This window comes from Neovison vison, chromosome X, assembly GCF_020171115.1.
Source record: "Neovison vison isolate M4711 chromosome X, ASM_NN_V1, whole genome shotgun sequence".
NCBI lineage: Eukaryota > Metazoa > Chordata > Mammalia > Carnivora > Mustelidae > Neogale > Neogale vison.
The window spans coordinates 89,454,378-89,478,679 of record NC_058105.1 but is presented as its reverse complement, the minus strand read 5'-3'; the positions used below and the strand labels follow the sequence as shown (position 1 = coordinate 89,478,679).

At 47.8% G+C, this 24,302-nt stretch overlaps 2 protein-coding genes across 3 annotated transcripts; both read left to right on the top strand.

Annotated features, from left to right (window-relative positions):
- The first annotated feature begins 381 nt into the window (after positions 1–381).
- On the top strand, positions 382–13,528 carry TBC1D25 (TBC1 domain family member 25). Its single transcript, XM_044235266.1, has 6 exons — positions 382–587; positions 2,167–2,276; positions 3,210–3,364; positions 11,186–11,313; positions 11,448–11,636; positions 11,927–13,528. Exons 1-6 carry the CDS (start codon positions 468–470, stop codon positions 13,283–13,285), a joined length of 2,061 nt encoding a protein of 686 aa, XP_044091201.1. The 5' UTR covers positions 382–467; the 3' UTR covers positions 13,286–13,528.
- A 6,415-nt stretch (positions 13,529–19,943) lies between these two features.
- RBM3 (RNA binding motif protein 3) lies at positions 19,944–23,471 on the top strand. Of its 2 annotated transcripts, none has more exons than XM_044235194.1 (7): positions 19,944–20,050; positions 20,648–20,767; positions 21,019–21,125; positions 21,767–21,872; positions 21,969–22,062; positions 22,521–22,603; positions 22,920–23,471. In XM_044235194.1, the coding sequence occupies exons 2-6, from the start codon at positions 20,665–20,667 to the stop codon at positions 22,576–22,578; spliced, it is 468 nt and encodes a 155-aa protein (XP_044091129.1). In that variant the 5' UTR covers positions 19,944–20,050; positions 20,648–20,664; the 3' UTR covers positions 22,579–22,603; positions 22,920–23,471. The 2 variants fall into 2 exon arrangements, with proteins under 2 accessions (XP_044091129.1, XP_044091128.1); XM_044235193.1 differs by having other exon boundaries at positions 22,518–22,603.
- The last annotated feature ends 831 nt before the right edge of the window (positions 23,472–24,302 follow it).

Here is a 24,302-nt window from a genome sequence, read left to right as displayed (position 1 = left end):
CAGGTTTTTGAAATAGATGACATCATCTTTAAAGGAGAGGCAGGAGGCAACTCCGGGCGGGAGGGGGGGCCTGACGTCATTGCACGGCAGATTCTTTCCCTGCCCACTTGTCTCGCCCGAGTAGATCGTCACTGTAACACGTAGGTGAATCTGGAATTAAGCTGCCCAGACAACCAAACCGCTGGCGAAGAGAGGCGGGACCTCAGTATGCGCCTGCGCACTGTTGGAAGTGAGGCACAATGCGCGGCTTCTGGGGACGGGACACCTGGCAACAGCATTTTAAGCGCGTGCGCAGAGGCCATCTCCACCCTGTGCCTGGTGGGAGGGGCAGCGGGGGGGCAGGGTCTCACAGCGCCCTCTGCGCCTGCGCTGGGCCACAAGGTGGGGCCGCGGGCGCCCGAACTGTGGAGTGCGCACAGAGGTGGGGGGCAACGGTCAACCGTCGCCCCGAGGCGGGTGGCGGCGGGATGGCGTCGGCCTCTGGAGCATCGGATTTGGTCGGCTCTGGAGCGCCCCCACCTGGCGGGGGAGCCCAAGCGGCGGCGGCTGAGGAGGAGGAGCGAGAGGTGGTGCGGGTCCGAGTCAAGGTGAGGCTGACAGTTGGTCGGCCGGCCCTCCTGGGGTGCCCAGGGGAGGGGAAGGCGGTGATTCTCTCAGGCCGGAGGGCGGGACCCGAGATTTGGGGTGTTAACCTGAGGGGCGAGGCTTGAGGGCAGAGTGATAGGGGTGGGGGAGTGGGGGCTGGACCTAGAAATGCTGGGCAGGCCCTGAGGACTTAGGGACTGAAAATGGAGGGGTAGGGGCCTGAGGAATGGATAGGTGGAGATCATGGGTAGAGAGGAGGGGCCATAGGGCTGGAGGAGGGGCCTTAAATAGTTGAGGGGGGGCTGTTGGTGTCTGAAAAGGAGGTGCTGAAGTCAATTAACATGTAGAGGCATGTACCTATGTGCACATTTACAGTCTCACCCGGGATGAGCTGACGTGCTTATCGGGAAGACAGCTCAATCAATGAGATGCTTTGGACTCTGGTGAATGTCCTAAGGAGATAACGAAAAAGCTTTTGAACTAGGGAGTTCCTTTAGCCAGGGTTGTAGCAGGAAGTCCCTAGAAAGGTATTGAAGGGGCAGAGACCCAGGTAAAAAAGATACACCTACTCCGTATGTGTATCCGAGGAAGAGTGGAAGCAGAGAGAAGAGCAGGGGCAAAGGCTGGGAGGCGGGGATGAGCCTGGCATGTTCCCTTAGGTTCCCATATTGCTGGAGCAAGAGAGCAAGGGCAGGAGTGGGTAGGGGGTAAAACAATGAGGTAAAAGAGAAGCAGATTGGGAAGGGCCTCTGGCATGTGTTCTAAGAAAGCTGTTGCCATAGCTCTAGCAAGTGGTGATGGTGGCTCAGACTAGGGTGGTGGCACTGGTGTTGGTGAGAAAGCAGATTCTGGAAAGAAGTAAACAGGTCACCTCAGGGTAATACAGGAAGCTCTAAGGTAGAGGTTTGGGGATTCAGAAAAGAGATCATACCTGAGCTCTGGGTGAGCCAGTTGGAAGAAAGTGGGAAGGACTTTCCAGACAGAGGGGATCAGCACAAGCAAAGTCCCAGAGCCAGGATGTGTTCAAAGTAACTTCCAGCAGTTTGGTAGCACCAGAGTGTAAAGTTCAAAAAAGCTGACTGAAGAGAGGCTGGCCAGCGTCCTATAGGCCCACCTTTTGGGGACCCTGGGGTTGCCTCTGAAGAGATTTAAGCAGGGAAGTATAGTAAGTAGATGTGCTAAATTGTTGCAGCATTGAGTATTGATTTAATGGGAGCCAGACTGGACTTGGTGATCCTGACAACCATTGGAAGAAAGAAGAAGAATTGGGTGCTTGGACCATTGCAATAGCCTCCTTCTCACTGGACTGTTGCTTTCTCCCTTGCCCCCCACAGCCTGTTCTCTTAAGAAAAGCTGGAAGGATCCTGTTAAATCCTAAGTCAGATCACATCCCTCCTCTGCACAGAACCCTCCAAGTCTTACCCCTCACTCAGAGCAAAAACCAAAGCCCATGACCCAGAACACCTGCTTCCATGTGCCCCTGCCCACAACTTGTCTGACCTTGCCTCCTATCCGTCACTCTGCCTGCTTCAGTGTGGTGATGTGGCCCCTGATGGCCCACTCTGTGTCTTATCTCCCCAGAAGTGTGAGAGCTTTTTGTCACCTGAGTTCCGCTCTTTCGCCGTCGACCCCCAGATCACCTCGCTCGATGTATTACAGCACATCCTCATCCGAGCCTTTGATTTGAATGGGTGAGTTATGGGATGCTGGGGGACCGACGATGGGGCCACCCACTTCATCAGTGGTTGTTTGGCTTTTTTGTTGTTGTTTGTTTGTTTCATTATTACAAATAATCCCACAGTGAACTGCCACATTTGCATATCCTAGAGTTTTTGGGGAAATCTAGTCATAGGCTAAATTCCTAGCAGTGGTATTGCTGGACTAAAGGGTGTGTGCTTTTTAAAATTTCACCAGCTATTTCTAAAATGCTCTTCAGCTAGGTTTTTGCCAATTTATAATCTCCCCAGCAGCATATAAAATGCCTCTTTCCCTAAGAAACACTGGTTACTAGAAAACATTGGAAAATTTGCTGACCTGATAGATGAAAAGTGGTGTCTTTTGGGGACAGGTGTGATGGTTATTTTGTTGTGGTTGTTATTTTGGAGGAATACAAGCACATGGTAACAAATTCAGAGAGTACAAAAGTCATGTCTACTTGGGATGTTTCCATGGTTACAATAGTTAAACAACATTCTTCATCACAAAGTTGTTCAAGTATATCTGAAGAACAAATTCTTAGTTGTTGACTTTTTGGGGTAAACATTTTTTGCTGTGAAAAATAACAAACACACAGCTTGCTTTATTTTTTATGCAGTAAGAAAGCTGTTTTCTTCCCTCTTCTATCCCTCAACTACTCTGTCACCCTCCCTAGAGGGGGCCAACATTTTAAGCTTTCAGTGTGCCCTCTAGATACCAGCAGGTGTGTGTCTGTTTCTGTGTTTGTGTAACAAAGCAGAGGTACACTGTCTGACCTCAGACAGCCCAAAAGCCTTGCCACCGTACGCAACACATAGTAGAGAGTTGTTCCACATCATCTCTGCCTTCCCTGGCTTTTCGTGGAAACTGTCCCTGGGGCCTCCATGGCACTGGGAGCACTTGAGAGCTGCCACACTTCCTCTGTCCAGGAAGAAGAACTTTGGCATCAGCTACCTGGGCCGGGATCGGCTGGGGCAGGAAACTTACCTCTCACTCCTGTCTGACTGGGACCTCAGCACAGCCTTCGCCACTGCCTCCAAACCTTACTTGCAGCTGCGGGTAGACATTCGGCCCACCGAGGACAGTGAGTACCTGGCAGAGCCCTGGGGGCCCTGCTCTGGGACCCACCCTTTCCCCCATGGGATCACTCCACCTCTTACAGTACACTCCCTCACAGTGGGCTTGAGAGGAAAAAGGTGTCTGAGGTCCACATCCTGGCTTGGCCACTGGGCCCCAATTTCTTCACCTGTAAAGTAGAAATAATCGTATCTTGGGGCCATGATGAGGATTAAACAGGGAAATTCATGTAAAATCCCTGGAATGATACATGGCTGCATAATGAATGCTCAAAAAATATTAGTTCTAAGGGCACCTGGGTGTCTCAGTCGGTTGAGCATCCAACTCTTGGTTTCAGCTCAGGTCATGATTTCAGGGTTGTGAGATCGAGCCCCATGTAGGGCTCTGCGCTCCCTACAGAATCTGCTTGAGATTCTCTGTTTGTCTGTCTGTCTCTCTTTCTCTCCCTGCCCCTCTCCCTTTACCTCTCCCCCCGACTCTCTCTAAAATAAAAATATTAGGGGCTCCTGGGTGGCTCAGTGGGTTAAAGCCTCTGCCTTCAGCTCAGGTCATGGTCCCAGGGTCCTGGGGTCGAGCCCCGCATTGGGCTCTCTGCTCGACAGGGAGCCTGCTTTCTCCTCTCTCTCTGCCTGCCTCTCTGCCTGCTTATGATCTCTCTCTGTCAAATAAATAAAACCTTTAAAATAAATAAATAAATAAATATATTAAAACAATATTAGCTCTAACAATTTATCATATTAGATTTACTATTATATAATCTAGTAATATAGGGTATAATTGTATAATGCAGCATAACAATAGAAATGTAGTATTGTATGTTTCCATTATAATAACGCATAACTATACAATGCTGATTATAATAATGATGGTTGTATTCATTCATTCATTCATTCATCCTGCGCTCATAATCATTTGTTTGCACTCATGCTCACTCATTCATTGTTCCCTTGATTCTCAGCCACTTCCCTGACTCTTAACTGTGTTGGTCCCTGGGAGCACACAGATAAATTAAGACATGGGCCCAAAAATTTGATTACAAACCATATATTAGATGATAATATTGTCAGTGTTAAATGTCCTGGGTATGGTAATGATATCATAGTTATTGAAGGAAGATCCCCTTGTTCTCAGGAAAAACACAGTTGAATATTAAGGGGTAAAGTGTCATGATGTCTGCAAATAATTCAGCAAAAAGTAGTATATATTTGGGCACCTGGGTCGCTTGGTCAGTTAAGTGGCCAGCTCTTGATTCCAGCTCAGGTCCTGATCTCAGGGTCCTGTGGTCGAGCCTCACGTCAGGCTTTACGATCTGTGGGGAGTCTGCTTAAGCATTCTCTCTCCCTCTGCTCCTCTGTCTTTCGTGCTCTCTCTCTTTCTCTCTCTCTGAAATAAGTAAATAAATCTTTTTTAAAAATAATATGTATCTATACGGAGAGAGCAAGATGAAGCAAGTGTGGCGAAAAATGTGAATAGTTAGGCAAGCTAGTTGAAGGATGTGTGGGTATTCAATGAAATCATCTTTTTAACTTTATTGTAGATTTGAAATTTATTTATTTATTCAACAGAGAGAGAAAGGGCACAAGCAGGGAGAGCAGCAGGCAGAGGGAGAGAGAGAAAGAGGCTCCTCACTGAGGAGAGACCCCAATATGGGGCTCCATCCCAGCACCCTGGGATCATGACCAGAGCTGAAGGCAGATGTTTAACCAACTGAGCCACCCAGGCACCCTTGACGTTTTTTTAAAGTAAAATTTTGGGGGCTCCTGGGTGGCTCAGTTAAGCCTCTGCCTTTGGCTCAGGTTATGATCTTGTGTTTCCTAAGATCGAGCCCTGCCTTGGGCTCTGCACTCAGCGAGGAGTCTGCTTCTCCCTCTTCCTCTGCCCCTCACCCTGTTCATGCTCGCTCTCCCCCCCCCAAACAAACAAAATCTTGGGGCATCTGGGTGGCTCAGTCAGTTGAGCATCCAGCTTTTGGTTTCAGCTCTGGTGATGGTCTCATGGGTCATGGGATAGAGCCCCACGTCCATCTCCATACTCAGTGGGGAGAGTGCTGGGAGGTTCTCTCCCTCTGTCCCTCCCTCCACTGTCTCTGTTTCTCTTTCTCTAAAATGAATAAATAAATCTTTTAAAAATAATAAAATCTTGGGGAGCCTGGGTGGCTCAGTGGGTTAAAGCCCTCTGCCTTCAGCTTAGGCCATGATCTCAGGGTCCTGGGATTGAGCCCCACATCAGGCTTTCTGCTTGGCGGGGAGCTTGCTTCCTCCTCTCTCTCCACCTGCCTCTCTGCCTACTTATGATCTCTGTCTGTCAAGTAAATAAATAAAATCTTTAACAAAAATAATAAAATCTTTAAAAATAAGTAATAAAATAAAAAGTTGTGGAGTGAAAGACATAATGCCCTGTCTCAGGAAATTCACACGCCCATTTGGGATGACTGAGGTTTTTTATGGATGTCCTAGTAAAATATAAAAAGCTAACATGTGTTGAACACTTAGAACCATTCTACACACATGATATTTATTCATTTGATTGTCAAAACAATCTTACAGGGTAGGCATGACAGTCATTCCTATGTTATAGTTGAGGAAACCAAGGCTCAGAGAGGGGAACAGGACTTGTGCATGTCACACAGACAGTAAGTGCAAGAGCAGAATTTGAACCCAGGTGGTGGCCAAACTAGCTCCAGATTCCTTGCTTTTAACCATTTGATTCTATGAAATCGTGGGCTTGTTAAGATTGGCAGCCTTGAGAAAAAGAGCAAGAGGTGGAGAGAGGGACAGAAAAACTGGAGTCAGGGAGGAAGATAGTGACAGAAATGGGGAGAAGGACAAAAGGCAAAGACAGGTAGCCAGAGACAGGAACTTCTGCCAGATTAGCCCTGGGTGCTTAGCTCAATCATTTAACTAGTTCCTGAAGCTTTGGTTTCCTCACCTGCAAAATAGACACGGAAGCACTGTTGTAAAGAAATCAAACCTGCGGGGCGCCTGGGTGGCTCAGTGGGTTAAAGCCTCTGCTTTCAGCTCAGGTCCTGATTCCAGGATCCTGGGATGGAGCCCCGCGTCAGGCTCTCTGCTCAGCAGGGAGCCTGCTTTCCTTCCTCTCTCTCTGCCTGCCTCTCTGCCTACTTGTGATCTCTGTCTGTCAAATAAATTTAAAAAAAAAGAAATCAAATCTGCACAGCTAATAAACATGAAGAAAACCCCAGCTGCATAAGAACTGAGAGGACTGCAGGGATGCCTGGGTGGCTCAGTTGGTTTAGCCTCTGCCTTTGGCTCAGGTCATGATTTCAGAGTCCTGGGATCAAGGCCCGAGTCTGTCTCCTTGCTCAGGGGGGTGTCTGCGTCAAACAAATGAATAAGGGGTGCCTGGATGGCTTAGTGGATTAAGCCTCTGCCTTTGGCTCAGGTCATGATCTCAGGGTCCTGGGATTGAGCCCCACATCAGGCTCTCTGCTCAGAGAGCCTGCTCCCCCCCACCCACTCTCTGCCTACTTGTGATCTCTCTCTCTGTCAAATAAATAAATAAAATTTTAAAAAAAAGGCTTTAAAAAAAAACAAATGAATAAAATCTTTTTTAAAAAAAATTAAATAAATAAAAAGAACTGAGAGGGATGCAGATAAAGCAGAGAGACGGACCCTTCTCAATTTGGCAAAAAGACATTTAAACATTTTTTTGTTTAGAGAATCAACTTTTCAGTTATTGATGAGTCCGTTCTTTTCCTACTGTTGTCTCCTTTACCACATTCCTGCACTTCGTAAACAAACCTGTTTCTGCATTCCTGGTCTTCTTACAGTTGATCTCTTTGTTATTTTTTTCTAAGATCTTATTTATTTGACAGAGAGAAACACTGTGAGAGAGGGAGCACAAGCAGGGGCAGTGGGAGTGGGAGAAGCAGGCTTCCCACTGAGCAGCGGACCCGATACAGGACTTGATCCCAGGACTCTGGGATCATGAACTGAGCCAAAGGCAGAGGCTTAACAGACTGAGCCACCCAGGTTCCCCACACTGTGCCTAATCTTGATCCCCTACCCTTTTGCCTTGCAGGAACCACTTTGATTAGCTTGATGTGTAATTTTGCAGCTCCTTTACTTATTCATACACATACACACATATTTATCCACATATAAACATAAGTATATTCCTGTTTGTACACATACACAAATGGTATGTGTTTAACACGAGTGGTCTCAAACTGTATGTTTATAAGTATCCAATAGATGGGGCTCTTATTAGAAATATTATTAATGACGTTCTTGTGACCATGTTCATGACTGTGAAAGCAACAAGCATGTTGTGACAACTTGGAAGGCCAGTCCCTCTTTCCGGTAAGAAGTCTGTTTCTGCCACCTCTACAAAGGGAAGATTAGCAAGCCTAAGGCCTCCCACCAATTTGTGCAGTTGTGATATGAATCCTCTTTCTGTCATATGGACTGCAAATATTTTTTCCCCAGGTTATCTTTTGTTTTATGGCGTTGCTTACAGTGTCTTTTTTTGTCCTACTGAAAACTAAAATTTGTATGCAGTCTTATACATAATACCTATCTCTTCCTTTATGATTTCTGATTATCTCCCCTTACTTTGGAACATCTTCCCCATCCCCAAGCTTATAGAAATATTCTCCTATGTTTTCTTCTAAGGTGCTTGCTATTTTCTTTTTTTTTTACATATAAATCTCTACTCTGTGAACATTATAATAAGTACACCTGGTTCTTTAAAAAAAATGCCAGATAAACAGTCAGTTATGCCAGCATCATTTATTAAAGAACCACCATGTTTACACTGATTTGAAATGACACTTTTATCATATACTGAGTTCCCATGTGTACTTGGCATTTATTTCTGGGCTGTTTACTGCATTCCACCAGTTGGTTCTATTTGTCTATTGCTGTGCTAACACCATATTTTTATCACAGTGGTTGTGTGGTTAATTTTAATAAGGCAAGCATTGCCATCCTCCCACTGTTCTTTTTCTTGGCTCTTCTTTTTCTTAACTGTTCTTAAATGTGAATTCTTCCATATGATCCTTAAAATAATTTTTATCCAGTTCCAGGAAAAACCCCATTAGATTTCTGATTGGCATCGCACAGAATTTATATATTAATTTAGGGTTTGGGAAGTTTGACAGTTTTATCAGAAAATGTAGTACACACAGCATCTATTACGTAATAGCACAAGCAGGGCCTGGGACAGCACCCCATAATGAAACATTTGGATGCTTCTCCAGGGAAATGTGTACTCATTCACACTTAGTAGGTTATATAAAGACTATGTATAGTCTTATGGCAGTTCAGATCAGGCACTGCCACTGGATGTTTATGCTTGTAGAAATCCTTTGCCATTCTATTCATGGGTTCTTTCTTTTTTTAATCAATGTAGAATGTCTTTCTTTTCCTGTAATACTTCTGGCCTTGGCTGTGCTCGCTTTCTGTTTGTTGGTGTTTGCCAGGAATACCTTTAGGTTTCTTCAACTTTCAGCCTTTCTTTGTCACTTAGTTTTAGGTATGTCTCTCACAAAAATCCTATACCAGGATTTATGTTTCCTTAAGCAATTGACAGTGAAATCTTTCTCCTTGCAGTCTCTCCCACTCTCCAAGGCCCTTGAAATGGAAGCTTTGAAACACTTTTAATTCTTATTTTTCACTCTGATCCCTAACCTTTAACTTCTGCATTTTGGTTAGATAATAATTTCTTTTTATTTGTAGATAGATAGATAGATAGATAGATGGAAATTTCTTTTTAAATTCCAGGCTATCATATTTTATTTATAGTACATCACTTAAGTTTCAGGAATCCCACAAATCATGGTACCTTTGTCATTTCATGTTTAATTATACATATTAAAAACTTGGGGACTGTTGCCATTTACCCTCTCTTTTGCCTTCCCCCACTTGGAGCCCTGGTAGTCATTCGGTAGTCATTTGCTTAGAGAACTTCTTGTTCTCCAACAAAGTGCATGGCCATGTCGGATGTACTCCAGTGACCAAAAATGTCTTTTCTTCGCCCTGATAGATGCGTACTATCTTGGTTGGGTGGGGGCCCTCGCATCTCAAGGCTTTCTTCCCAGTGCTCCATGGGCGTGGCAAGCCACTGTCTCCTTGCTTCCAGAATTGAGGAACCAAACTATTTGCATCTTAAGTCTCCAGGACTTGTCCTCCAGGTCTCTCTACATTGTCACTCAAATCATCAAGCTCTAGCTCTGTGCCTTGAACGGGTTCTTCTATTTGGTCTTTGAGACCATTAGTTTGATTGTCTTCCTTTTGCCTGTTAAGTGTTTTCATACTTGGTTTCCCAAGTACTACTCTGGCAGCTGTTGGGAGAGTGGAGAGAAGCAAAGAGGCAGTTTCAGGTGAGAGATGTGGTGACTCAGATAGGTGACAAGGCAGAGAGGAGAGGAGAGATGGAATTGAAATGTGTTATGCATATGTAATCCCCAGGGCTTAGTGAGTTTGGCCCTGGGATTTGAGAGAGTGGGAGGTAGCAAGGATGTCTCACAGGTTTCTGGCTCAAGCAAATGAACAGATAAAGGATCAGAGGAGGAGGTTGCATACAGAGTGAACCTTGAGCTCTCCTTCTGGACTCCCAAGGCGCTCAGTGCTCTATGAGACACCCAAGGGGAGGCAGTGACATTCAAATATGGCCTAGGGTTTACTCCTCCCTCACTGCTGTGGGAGAAGGTACGGTGGATCCCATGGACAGGCTGCTTTGGCCTGCAGTGACAATGGCTTAAACAAGTCCAAGTTGATTTGTTTCATACAGTAGAGTTTGAAATCCACTGGGCATTGCTGTTGTCAGTTTGGCAGCTCTGGGGCCCCAGGGCTGACATCTCTTAAGTCTCTCGAACTTCTCTTCATGTGGCCACTGCCACTTCAACCATACATCACAGGTGGGGTGGGACAGGTGGGACAACCTTTTTTGTTACCAGGAAATGAGAATGATGATGGTAATCTGTACCAGTTGTGGGATGGAGACTAGCGTGAATATAAGACTAAGAGTTTGGGCTCTTGAGCTTTGGGCCTGGGCTTCAAATTTAGTTCTTTCACTTACTAGCTTTGATGCTGAAGGCAACTATCTCATATTGACTCATATTGACTGTGCCTATTTCCTTATGGAAATAATGGTGTTAATAATAGTGCCTAACTGGGGGCGCCTGGCTGGCTCAGTCAGTGGAGCATGTGACTCTTGATATCGGGGTTGTGAGTTTAAGCCCCGTGTTGGGTGTGGCAGTTACTCAGAGATAAGAATCTTTAAAATAATAATAATAGTAAGAGTAATAATAGTACTGGGTGCCTGGGTGGCTCAGTTGGTTAAATATCTGCCTTCAGCTCAGGTCATGATCTCGGGGTCTTGGAGTCGAGCCCCGCATCAGGGTCCCTGCGCAGAGGGGAGTCTGCTTCTCCCTCTCCCTCAGTCCCTCCCCGCCCCATTCATGCTTGCAACTCTCTCACATAAATAAAATCTTTTAAAAAAAATAGTGCCCAACTTAGTGGAAGGATGTTAATATTAAATGAGTCCATACTTGCAAAGGGCTCAGAACACTTCCTGGCATAAAGTGAATCCCTTGTCACTGTGCTTGGCATGTAGTAAGTGCTCAGTAACTGTTACTTTATCCCACTAAAATACTGCTTAGAGTCTGCTGAGCTGTTTTGTGGGACAGTTACCAAAAAAGAATTATTCACGGTTTTATATTTTACCTGATTTAGATGACATGGGAAGAGAGGGCGGGAATCATTCACTGCTCCGTGAGTGTCCTAGCTTTGTTAGGAGAGGAACCCAGCCCTGAGGTGTGGCCCTCTTGCACCTGTTCTGGTATCCTGTCATTCTGTGTGCCTAGGCCCTCTGCTGGAAGACTGGGACATAATCAGCCCCAAGGATGTCATTGGCTCCGATGTGCTCCTGGCTGAGAAAAGGTCATCACTGACGACAGCTGCCCTGCCCTTCACGCAGTCCATCCTCTCTCAGGTGGTTTCAGGGACCCCTGTGGCCAGCTGCAGGGGGAGGGCAGGCCCACATGGTACCCCTGGTTCTGAGCATGCTGGCTGGCACCTGCCCGTAGCCTGCCCAGCTGACTGGTGGCCTTTCTCCCTCCTTCACAGGTGGGCCGCACCTTGTCTAAGGTCCAGCAGGTGCTAAGCTGGTCATATGGGGAAGACGTCAAGCCCTTCAAGCCTCCCCTGAGCGATGCCGAGTTTCACACCTACCTGAACCATGAGGGCCAGCTCTCGCGCCCTGAGGAGCTGCGCCTGCGGATCTATCACGGCGGTGTTGAGCCCTCCCTGCGAAAGGTGAGCCGCCTCGGTCACTCATCAGATCTGTCACTCCCGCAGTTGTGACTAACTCACGAGACACACACAGCGGACCTTGCTGTCACGGGGTGGTATGGAGTGGAGCTGTTCCAGGGCAGCCAGCCCTCCCTTGGGAGGGCCTGGGAGGCAGAGGTGGGAAGGCCAACTCTTCCAAGGGAAGACAAAGGCCCCAAGGCCCCAAGGCCCCAAGGCAGCAGGGTTGGGGCCTCCACCAGGAGGTGGTGGCTCATTTGTCAAGCCTCAGCCTTCTCCCTGTTGTCCCTGGCCAGGTGGTGTGGCGGTACCTGCTGAACGTGTACCCAGATGGGCTGACGGGCCGTGAGCGGATGGACTACATGAAACGCAAGAGTCGCGAGTATGAGCAGCTCAAGAGTGAGTGGGCACAGCGAGCGAGCCCCGAGGACTTGGAATTCATCCGCAGCACAGTCCTCAAGGATGTGCTGCGGACAGACCGGGCCCACCCCTACTATGCAGGGCCTGAGGACGGCCCACACCTGCGGGCACTGCACGACCTACTCACCACCTACGCCGTCACGCATCCGCAGGTGTCCTACTGCCAGGGCATGAGCGACCTCGCCTCGCCCATCCTCGCCGTCATGGACCACGAAGGCCATGCCTTCGTCTGCTTTTGTGGCATCATGAAGCGCCTGGCCGCAAACTTTCATCCCGATGGCCGCGCCATGGCCACCAAGTTTGCCCACCTCAAGCTGCTACTGCGACATGCTGACCCCGACTTCTACCAGTACCTACAAGAAGCCGGGGCCGATGACCTGTTCTTCTGTTACCGCTGGTTGCTGCTTGAACTCAAGCGCGAGTTCGCCTTTGACGATGCCCTCCGCATGCTCGAGGTCACCTGGAGTTCGCTGCCCCCCGATCCTCCTGAACATGAGGTAGAGCTTGTCGGACCCCCCAGCCAGGTGGCAGACACTGGCTTCAGTGGCCACAGGGGGCGACCCGTGCGACAGAGGCACATGCTGAGGCCTGCCGGGGGAGGAGGCGGCGCTTTCGACGATGCTGTTGACCATTTGGTCACAACCAGCCAGGGCCCTGGTGGCGGGGGGCGTCTCCTGAGACAAGCCAGTCTGGATGACCTCCAGCAACTCAGGGATAACACGGGCTCCAGGAGGGACCCTCTGGTCCAGCTGCCCCACCCAGCTGCCCTCATCAGCTCCAAGTCCCTCTCTGAGCCCTTGTTGAACTCCTCAGACCCACTCTCCTCCTCTTCCCGCCCTGATTCCCCTTCCTCCTCATCTCCGCCATCCACCCAGGAGGCCTCTCCCGCCGGTGATGTGGCTGCAGGATCCCCCTTGATGCCAGAGTTGGGCTCCCCACAAGAACCTGGGAAATCCCTGCCACCCCCACCCCCACTGGGCTTGCCCCCGCCCCAGGAATTTGGCCGAGGGAATCCATTTATGCTCTTCCTCTGCCTTGCCATCCTGCTGGAGCATCGTGACCACATCATGCGCAACGGGCTAGATTACAACGAGCTGGCCATGCACTTTGACCGCCTTGTGCGGAAACACCACCTGGGGCGTGTCCTGCGCCGGGCCAAGGCTCTCTTTGCTGATTACCTACAGTCAGAGGTGTGGGACTCTGAGGAGGGGGCCGAGGCCACAGCCCCGTCTTGATCAGGCTCCTTCCAGGCCACCATAAGTCCCACCACCAGATCTCTGTTCTTTACCATGGGCCTATACATGAAACCCCCAGCTCCCTGCCTGCCAGCCCTAGACCTGTTGGAGGGCAGGGCCCCTTCTCCCCAGGTCTGAGAGTGTGGGGCTGTGTCTTGGCACTGCCCCATGGAGGCCACAGCCTCCTTTCTCAGTTTATGTTGTATTGTTTTTAACAACTGTACTTTGCACACACAAAGGTCACTGTGGTCTGTGTATTTCTCTACCCTCTCTCTGGTTTTTATTATAGATGGGGTCCCCAGGGGCTCCTGACCTGATGGAGTGGAAACACCTCATTTGGTGGAGGGTGGCCCCTGCTTCCCCAGTGGCAGGAGAGTGGGTGCCAAGAACAGGTTCTAGGTGAGCCCAGGTTGAAGACTGCTTGGGGGAGGCCCAAGGCTGTTTTGTGGTATATCTGCCTGCCAGTAAGGGTCTGAATTATGGCTATAAACATACGTTTACATACATGAGAGAGGGAGTTCGTGACTCCAAAAGGGCAAGTCTCATTACACAGACAGGCTACTTAGTGATGTTGGGCCACCACTTCTGCTGTTCTGCATGTCACCATTTTTAGGATCCAGACCCTCCCCTGTGAGTCTTATGCAGTAATGCTGGCAGTCCTGGGCAGGGTCTGAGGCATTTCTTATCACTTGTTTTGGGACCAGCTCGAGGGACAGTGGCCTTGCCATGCCTAGGGCTCTAAGTCCTAGATTGGGTTTGTAGCTCTTGAGGGCCTTTTTTTTTTTAAAAAAAGATTTTAAAAATTTATTTAACAGAGAGAGACACAGCAAGAGAGGGAACACAAGCAGGGGCAGAGGGAGAGGGAGAAACATGCTTCCCACTGAGCAGGGAGCCCGATGTGGGGCTCAATCCCAGGACCCTGGGATCATGACCTGAGCTGAAGGTAGACGCCCAATGACCAAGGTGCCTAGGAACCCCATGAGGGCCTGTCTTAACCGTGTTAGCAACAGAAACCATTCCTTAGCCTTCTCTATCCCACTTATGTTGGCACACAAATCAAGCACTGATAAAACTCAGGGGCTAAAAGAAGTCACCTACTTATGGGGAAGGTAATGATCAAAAGAAGACCCTCTTCCCCACTTACTGTCTCAGAAGGTGGATTCTTTCGTGGACCAGGTGCTGTCCTCCACATGTACACAGCAGATGATGGGTAGGTAACTGGGCTCGTTCAGGTTATGGTCGGTTTATGCCAGATTCTGGCCAGAAGTCATTGCTGCACTAGGGACAGAGATGAGAGGCACTGGAACTGCCATCCTCTCATCTGTCTCCCCAAGAATGCCATATGGAGCTAGAGAGAACCCTTAAAATGCTCCCATCATGCCCTAGGAGGGGAAGCTGACCATTCCTCTGATAAGGGCTTGCTTCACTGGAAGAGCTGGACAAGACCATCCTGTGTCCAGGGTACTCCAAGACTATGGGTCTAACAAGTACGGATAAGGTGCTCAGACACACACATGCCATCCAAGAGCCAGCCAAGGTATGAGGGTATCTGGTCCTTTGAGGACCTGAAATGCCCCCTTTGTCTGGCAGCAGCTGACACCATCTGGGTACATTCTGTGACTGAGCTCAGGTATTTGAGGGGCCAGACAAGTCAATTCTGTGTATGGCAGCTTAGGACCTCTGAGGGTCAGAGGAGTCATTTCTGTGAATGATACAGTGGAGGGCAGAAACCTCTCTCCCTGACAATACTTGGGGCTTCTAGTTCCTGCTATGGTGGCAAACAGCACAAGCCGCCAACCCCCTTGCCTAAAAGCAACCCTGGAGAAAGTACAGAGGGAAATGTCAGTTCCAGAAACTGCAACACAGCTATGGAGATGTGTGGGAAAACTGAAGGCTAGCTCTAAGTGGCCTCTGTTTTGAGTGGCGCTGGCTGAAGGCAGCAAATAGGCTAGGTTTCAGGTCTGGCTCTTAACCTCTCCCCCATGTTGTGTTGGGAAGGTCCTTGTCTGCCCCTTACTGTAGACATTATCCCAACCACTTATAGTCATCTGGGGCAGGGGACTACGATGAGGACAACAAGAACTGTCTTGAGGGAAGGAAATGAGCAGCTGGAGGCAATCATTCCTCCACCTCCAGACACCAGGGATGGTGGTGACACCTCGGGAGACAGCCTCCTCTTGGGGTTTAAAGGTGAAACCCCTATCAGAGGAACTGCCAAGTAGCTCTATTTCTGTGGCACCTGGGGCTGCCCACCCTCTGGCTCATCTCCCCACATGTCTCCTTACCCTTTGAACTCCAGGGGACTGAGCAGAGTCCAATCTGGCCCTCAGTCTTCCCTCGAGACCTTGTACGTGCCACAACAGCTGCTCCTGTCTGGGGAACTTGAGCTCACCCCCAAGATGACTAGACACCGGGGCAGCATCACCACCTCCAGAGAAAATTAAACTGGATGTATTAGTTATCTACTGCTCTAGAACAAATGACCCCCAAACTTAGCAGCTTAAAACAGCAAACATTTATTTTCTCAGCCTCTGGAGTGTCGGGAGGAAACTGGGAGCCACTCAGCTGGGTGATTTTAGCTCAGTCTCATCTGAAGTTTCAGGCAAGTTGTCAGGACTGAAGACATGACCCCTCAGCTGAAGGACCCACTTCCAACATGGCCCACTCGGGAGGCTGCTGGGAGGAGGCTTCCATTTTTCGCCACCTGAGCCTCTCCGTGGAACTCCTCACAACACACGGTCCCAACAGGCAGGCAGGAGACCATGAGCAAGACAGAACTGTAGTGTCTATTAGAACTTAACCTCAGAAATGACGTACCATCACTTCTGCTATATTTTCTTGGTCACACCAACCAACCCTGGGACAACACAGGAGGGAGTTACACAGGATGTGAATACCAACAGGCAGGGATCATTGGGAGCCATCCTGGAGGCGGGCTAGTGTACTGGGTATGACATATAATTGTAATATAATATAACAATATAATATGTAATATATCAGAAGAAGTATTGGGCCAGACATGAGTAATTTTAAGTAAATACAATAAATAGATAAAAGTAGACTATAAAACCAGAACAAGTGATATAAAAGGGACCTAAAGAAAATAGTAGGTGTGAGTAGGATAGGAAAAAAAGGAACAGAAAAGTGCTGTAAATACAAAATGGGATGTCGGAAGTTTTACTATAATAACAATCACAAAAATATTTAGAACACAGAGACCCTCACTGTATTAAAAAAAAAAAAGGTCCCCAAAAAGGAAAACAGTCCAACAACACCCACACAAAGATTGAGAAATGTTGAAAATGAAAAGATGAAAAGAGGATATAGCACATGAATAAAAGCCCAAAGAGGGGCACCTGGGTGGCTCAGTGGGTTAAGCCGCTGCCTTCGACTCAGGTCGTCATGATCTTAGGGTCCTGGGATCGAGTCCCGCATCGGGCTCTCTGCTCAGCAGGGAGCCTGCTTCCCTCTCTCTCTCTGCCTGTCTCTCTGCCTACTTGTGATCTCTCTCTGTCAAATAAATAAAATAAAATCTTTAAAAAAAAAAAAGCCCAAAGAAAGCTGAGATAGCCATCCCAAGAATTAACAACAAAATTTAAGATCACAAAAGACAAAGGACATACACTAATTGAGAGGAAGATATGTCTACCATAAACATACACACCTAAGGAGTACTGAACAATCATTTTTTGGGAAGATTTTATCTATTAGAGCGCGCACAGTGGTGGGGGGCAGAGGGAGAGGGAGAAGCAGGAAGCAGACTCCCTGCTGAGCACAGAGCCTGGCACAGGCTTGAGCCCAGGACCCCAGGATCATGACCTGAGCCAAAGGCAGACACTTAACCAACTAAGTCACCCAGGCGCCTGTGAACAATACATTTTTTTTAAAGATTTTATTTATTTATTTGACAGAGAGAGATCACAAGTAGGCAGAGAGGCAGGTAGAGAGAGAGAGGAGGAAGCAGGCTCCCTGCTGAGCAGAGAGCCCGATGCGGGACTCGATCCCAGGACCCTGAGATCATGACCTGAGCCGAAGGCAGCGGTTTAACCCATTGAGCCACCCAGACGCCCCTGAACAATACATTTTTAAGGTTGGTATTTTATATATACACATATTTATTTATACATCATATTATATATATATAAAACTTAGATATTAATATATATAAACATTCCTATATATAATGTATGGTTTTTATATATTCACATATATGTAAGAACACATTCCTGTATAACCCACACTTAACAAATGGAGAAGACTACTTTTTTAAAAGATTTTATTTATTTATGTGACAGAGAAAGAGATCACAAGTAGGCAGAGAGGCAGGTAGAGAGAGAGGGGGAAGCAGGCTCCCCGCTGAGCAGATAGCCCGATACGGGGCTTGATCGCAGGACCCTGAGATCATGACCTGAGCCCAAGGCAGGGGCTTAACCCACTGAGCCACCCAGGCGCCCTAGAGAAGACTACTTTTATGCTTACACTTAGTTACAAAAATAAACCATGTTAGGGCACTAACACCTTGATGAATTCAAAAGTATCAATATTAAACATTATCACTGACCATAGTACAATAAAATTAGCAACAGCAAAAAGCTAAAAAAAAAAGAACCCATCCTTGAAACATTACTAAATAATCCTTAGATGAAGAAGAAATCATAAAGGAACTTTAGAAATGTTTACAACTAGGGGCACCTGGTAGGTCATGATCTCAGGGTTCTAGGATCGAGTCTTGTGTCCAGTTCTGAGCACTTAGTCTTCTTGAGAGTCTCTCCCTCTCCCTCTGCCCCTCCCTCCTGCTCTCACTCTCTCTCTCTCTCTCTCTCTCTAAAATAAAATGAACAGGGGTGACTGGATGGCTAAGTCTGTTGAACATCTGCCTTCAGCTCAGGTCATGACCTTGGGGTCCTCCAAGCCCCGCACTGGGCTCCCTGCTTGGCGGGGAGTCTGCTTCTCCCTTTCCCCCCATCTGTGCTCACACTCTCTTCCTTGCTCTCTCTCTCTCTCTCTCTCTCTCTTTCTCAAATCTAAATAAATAAATAAATACAATATTTTTTATTGTGGGGTCAAGAGTTCAAGCCCCATATTGGGCATAGAGTTTACTTAAAAATATAAATAAATAGATACACCTGGGTGGTTCAGTCCCTTAAGCGTCTGACTCCTGATTTCATGACTCAGGTCCTGATCTCGGGGTCCAGGGACTGAACCCCAGATTAGGCTCCATACTCGGTGGGGATTCTCCTTGGGATTCTCTCTCTCCCTCTTCCTCTGCCCTTCCTCACCCCACTCTCCCCTCACCTCATGCTCTCTCTCTCTCAAATAAGAATCTTAAAAAATAAAATGTTAAAAAATTTACAACTAAATAATATAAAAACACTACATGTAAATTTTGTAGATCACAGCAAAATCAGTTAAAACAAGAAACCTGTAGCTTTAAATACATTTATCAGGAAAGAAAGGTTGAAAAAGATACACTTTAAAACCAATAAAATGGTTAACTGTGGAAGGAAGAGAACAAAAGTTGGGTGCAGGACTAAAAGAGAATAAATAAAATGAGGGGCTTTTTGTGTAACAACAATGAAGATGTGTCATGAACCATAGAATATGACCAGAGCTCACTTTGAGAGTCAAACGGGTACTTCTTTTTGCATGGGGCCTCAGATTCCCTGAGAGCTACCTAAGACTATTATGTATATGCACAATGTGAAATCTATTCGTGTCCATCCTGAGCATAGGAGGCCTGGATATGGCAAAAGCCAGACAAGTTCATTTTGTGGATGCATACAATTGTGCACTCCAAATGTTAACAAATCTAGTCTTTATTTGGAGGGCTGACCCTTAGAAGGACTTGGAAATGTAGAGTTTGTGAGAGCAGAGTAACCCAGTCTTCCTTGAGGGGGAGCTCAGAAACTCTGAAAGCTGGACAGGTCCACTGTGTACTGTGAAAGTCTTCGCGGATCAAGGGCTCAGGGACCCTGCGTGATAACAAAAATTGTTCTGTGGATTGGAATTTACTCCCTTTTAAGACTGGGGCATGCTGTTTTGTAGAAAGCATCTCGGGCAGTCTACCGGCAGGGAAATCAAGAGACTGACTTCGGGAGGCAGTCTGATAATGAGTAGGGCTGAAGTCAGAAATGAGAAGGAATGACGCCAGGAAAAAGGATCCCATGACAGGCGGCTAGATGTTGGGCAGAGAAAACGTAGGGATCAGCATCACACACTGAGAAAACAGAGGATCTGACGTTAAGGACTGTGAAGGGTGAGGACGACAGGTAAAGTAGGGGATAGAACTTCCGATCCTTGAGGAATACGAGAGAACTGGGGAGTGAAGGAGGTTACAGTAATTACGTCTTGGGGACCTACAGGAAGATGACTGAGATGGAGAGGAAGACGCCAGAACCAATGGACGATATGACGGCAAGGATGGTCAGGGTGACGTCAGGGCCGGAAAAGGGTATCAGAGCGAAAAGGAGCCTGCGCACCACTGGGCCCGCGAATGGATACGGATCCCACAGTGCACCAATCGCACAAGGCTCACCTCCCTTTCCGGAAGCATGCTGAGCTTATGGGTCCGTCGGCTCTGCCATCCCTTCCTCCCACCCCCTTGCTGGCTTCAGCCAATGAGCATGGACGCCGGTGCGCGCGGGGGACGTTTCGTGACGTGCATGCTACGTGCGCTTTATCAAGCGTCTTCCTGCGCGGCAATCTTCCCAGTCTCTCAGCTCCTGCACGGTAGCTGTTCTTCCAGTTCTTTTGCATAATTTGGAGGTAAGCAGCGCGTATCTTGTGGGCCGGCTGCTCCTGGCCTCACTGATGTGCGACGCGCCAGCCTGGAGCTAGGTGCGCGAGTGGGGAGAGCAGCGGCTTCTGACACGTAGGCTTGGGCTTCTCCCGAGTGGGTAGGTCCGTGCTGAGAGATGAAACTTTAATTTTGGTGGGAGGCTGGCTCCTTATATCCGAGTGCGAGGAATGCTGGGAGGGACTGGCGACGTCTGTGGCGGGAGGGACCGCGCGACAGCAAAGATTTGCGGGTGCCCTTCCCCCCACCACCACCACGTGACCGCCGCCATCTTGTTCTGCCGGCGCGGAGGGAACGCGAGGGTGATCGGGCCCTGCGCAGTGGCACAAAATGACGGGCGTGGTGGTGGTAATTTGAGCATGCGCGAAGGCCGCCCCCAAATGGCTGCTTCCCTGATGCGGCACTGCCTATTCCCGGCTCTTCCGCTGTTCTTTTAGGTCTGCGTTCGGGTGTCTCTTTGTTTTCGTCTTCCTCTTTCTTTATCCATTCGTGGTCCTGCTTTTTTCATTTTTTTCTCTCTTTTATCTCTACGGTTTCTCCCACCCTTTTTCGTACTCCCTTTGCAGTACTCAAATTGACGGCCATGTCTTCTGAAGAAGGGAAGCTTTTCGTGGGAGGACTCAACTTCAACACCGACGAGCAGGCTCTTGAAGACCACTTCAGCAGCTTCGGTCCCATTTCGGAGGGTGAGATATGGGCCAGTTGTATGATGAGTTGGGTGTTTGAAAGTCTGGAGCCCTTGAGTTTCAAGAAATGTAAGAAGAAAAATCAGGACCCTAGACTTGAACATATTCCTTTTTTTTTTGGTTTCTAGTTCTAAGGTAATCTTGCAAGAACCCCCTAATTTTCAGTTGAGTGGTGGGAGGGGTCTATTCTCTACGGGACACCCTTTGCGGCTTGTGTTTCTTCCTACCCACATTTTTCTCTTTTTCCCCAGTGGTGGTTGTCAAGGACCGGGAGACTCAGCGATCCCGGGGTTTTGGTTTCATCACCTTCACCAATCCAGAGCATGCCTCAGATGCCATGAGAGCCATGAATGGAGAGGTGAGGTCTCCTACCTGCATAGGGGCCCTGCCCCCATCTGCCACTTGCACCATTCTTTCTGTTTTTCCCTCTGTGTCTGCTAGGGGCATCGCGGCCACCAAACCCCGCAGTGCCCACTCACAGGAGCGTGACTGCCTTCTGTTCTAGGGGGTGGAGGGCAGCGGCAGACAGAGCCGGGCTGCCTGGGAGGCGACGACTGGTCCTGCATGAGGCCGAGAAGCCACCTGTGGATGGTTGACCTGCCCTGGGCTTAGGTAGTAGAGTCTGCAGACCTGCGGGCCTGGCCCGGAGAGGACCTCGTGAGTCTTCTGGGATGGACTCTGAAGTCTCAAACCAAGAGAGGTGTCTGTCTAGCCCTAATAGTGGGGCAGCTTGTAGGAGTGGGGAGGAGAACTCAGCCTGAGTTCAGTCAAGATGTAAGTAGTAGCAGGGGGAACACGGTGGATTCAGGTCATTTTGTGGGATTCTATAGCTCCTGATAAAGCCATTCTGGTGAAAGGAGCTTATTCTGGAACATGGCACCCAGAACCTGGTGCCCAGCAGGATTTTCTGGGCAAAAGCCCACCTGCCCTACCCATTCTTCCTTCACCACTGCCCTGTTTGACCACCAACCCATCCTCCTTGTGTCTCCCCACGCGTAGTCTCTGGATGGTCGCCAGATCCGTGTGGATCACGCGGGCAAGTCGGCCAGGGGAACTAGAGGGGGTGCCTTTGGGGCCCATGGGCGTGGTCGCAGCTACTCTAGAGGTAAGTGCAGTGGTAAGTGTGGATATGGGGGAGAGTGGCTTATTAGTGACTTATGTCTAGATAGCTGCTTTTCAACTTTTTCTTAATCTACTCTAGGTGGTGGGGACCAGGGCTATGGGAGTGGCAGATATGACAGTCGACCTGGAGGATATGGGTATGGATACGGAAGGACCAGAGACTATGGTGGCAGGTGGGTAGCCAAGGGATTGGGGTGCTCTGGTGGTGCTGATTTCTTCTTAAAGAGCTCAGCTGCCTGGTAGTTCATACATACTTGATTTTGGTGTTAACTAGTATCAGTTTTTACTGACACTAGTTATTGTAATGAGGTTTTAAGTGTGATACTGTGTTTTGAGGTGTGCGTGATGTACTAGTAAGTTGTAAGATAATGAAATTGTAATATGGTAGGTGGTAATAACATGTTTATCATGTTTTGTTGGTTGTATGTGTTGTGTGTGTGATATGCTATGTGCTAGTTACATGTCACGTAATTACGTGATTTCTATCAAACAGTATATGTTTGATACGTGTTTACATGTTACAGTGTAATAATAACAGAAAGTGACAGGATATGTAAATATGTGTGGTTTTTAATACCAGGGTTTCTAGGGTATGTTCTTGCTAACTGCCATGTATGTTTTCTCCCAGAAGCCAGGGTGGTTATGACCGCTACTCTGGAGGAAATTACAGAGACAATTACGACAACTGAGATGAGGCTTGTGCACCTAATGTAGGTGAGGCTTATGTGTTGCCACTGAGCGGACCTCTGTCCACCAGCCCTGTCATGTTCCACTCAAGCTTTCCTCCTGCCTGTACTTAGTTCACCTGGCCCACCTGACACCATTCCTAGGCCTCCTTTGCTCTCAGGTGCCTGTCAGCTAGTCTACTGTTGGGAGGGGATGTCTAAAAACCCGTCTACCCTGTAATCTCTTGCCTGGGTATGGAGGAGATGAAGCGGCATTGCTGAGCAATCCTTACCAACCCTGGGAGGTGAGCATGTGTACCTCTGCCTTCCCAACATTACAATTCTCCCCTTCTTACTGTTCTCAGATACACAAGGAATAAAACTTCTGGTCCAGGATCATCCTTCCAAATGGCTGTATTTATAAAGATTTTTGGAGCTGCACTGACACATCTGTTTTAGTACATCAACTTCTATTTTTGAACTGAGCTCCCAAGGTAGCTTGTCATAAAGAACTTTTAGAAAGCTCCATGTGTTTTTAAAATTTTTTTCTCTTTTAAATAATAATCCTGGGACTTTTGTAGAGTGGGTATTTTTTCCTTCTACCAATTTCTCAGTTTGGGCTCTCAGGATTACTGATTATGGCAAAAAAATAATGTTCAGACTGCTTTTTAAAAAAAAATAACGTGCGTTTATCATGATAAGGAAGCATTTCCAAATGCAAATACAAGAAATCAGCACAATTAGAGGTGGGTTTTTTTTATTCAAGGTCCCCACCCTTGAGAATACAGAAGTTTCTTAAAATATTTGTGAGTGTCCTTTTTTTTTTAGTACTGGAAGAAAAAAAATACTCTGTTCTGTCTCACTAGCATTTTAGGATGTTCTTCACAGAGCTGATTAAAAAGTTTAAAAATGAAAAACTGATACGTGGTTTTTTTTTTCCCCTTGCTAACCTGTTTTCAGACTAAAAATGAAAGATCAAGAAAAGGGGTGTTTTTAGGAGTTTAGTTGGGGGGTAGGCAGCAATTGCCATAAGAGTAGACCTCTCCAGCTCAAAGTTTGGTTGCGTTTGAGTATACATGAATGTGGGGGTGCTGGGGGTTACAGAGGAAATAAATATTCGGCTGGAATTGGGTTTCCTGAGATAGCCTTTTGGTCCTGTTGATTTTGTCACCATTATTTTGATCATTGTCAGCTTGGGAATCAGACTGCTTGGGTTTGAGTCTCCCTAGCTTCTTGGAGCATCAGTGGGTACCCTTCTCACAGGATTGTTCTGAGAATTGAACATCTGGTGGGAGTTAGATCCGGTCGTAAACAGCATTTTCAGTTTTTTCTGACTCTGAACAATGTTGGGAAGTGGAGGAAGTGTACTAAATTCCCCTTTGAGGAATGTGGAAGAATCCAGACTTGAAAACAAGGTTCTAAGAGCTCAGACTCTGGATTCAGATCCAGGATTGAAACAAAGCCTCCTCTGCTGCTCTACAGCTATTTGATCTCAGGTAGGACACTTAACTTGTGTGCCTCAGCCTCATGGGCATTTCACATTTCTTCTGGAGGGTTAAGTACAGTGAGTAGGCAGGTACAGCCATTGAGAACAATTACCAAACTTCCTATAGGGATTCAGTCTGGTGGTGTGAGGGTCTTTGGTGGTAAGGTGGCAATAGTTGGGCCTGCTTTTGCACCTGTAGCTGGTCTTAGTTCCTCAGTCCTCCTGCTACTCCCTTTGGTCCTGGTTCTCTTTGCTGCACTGG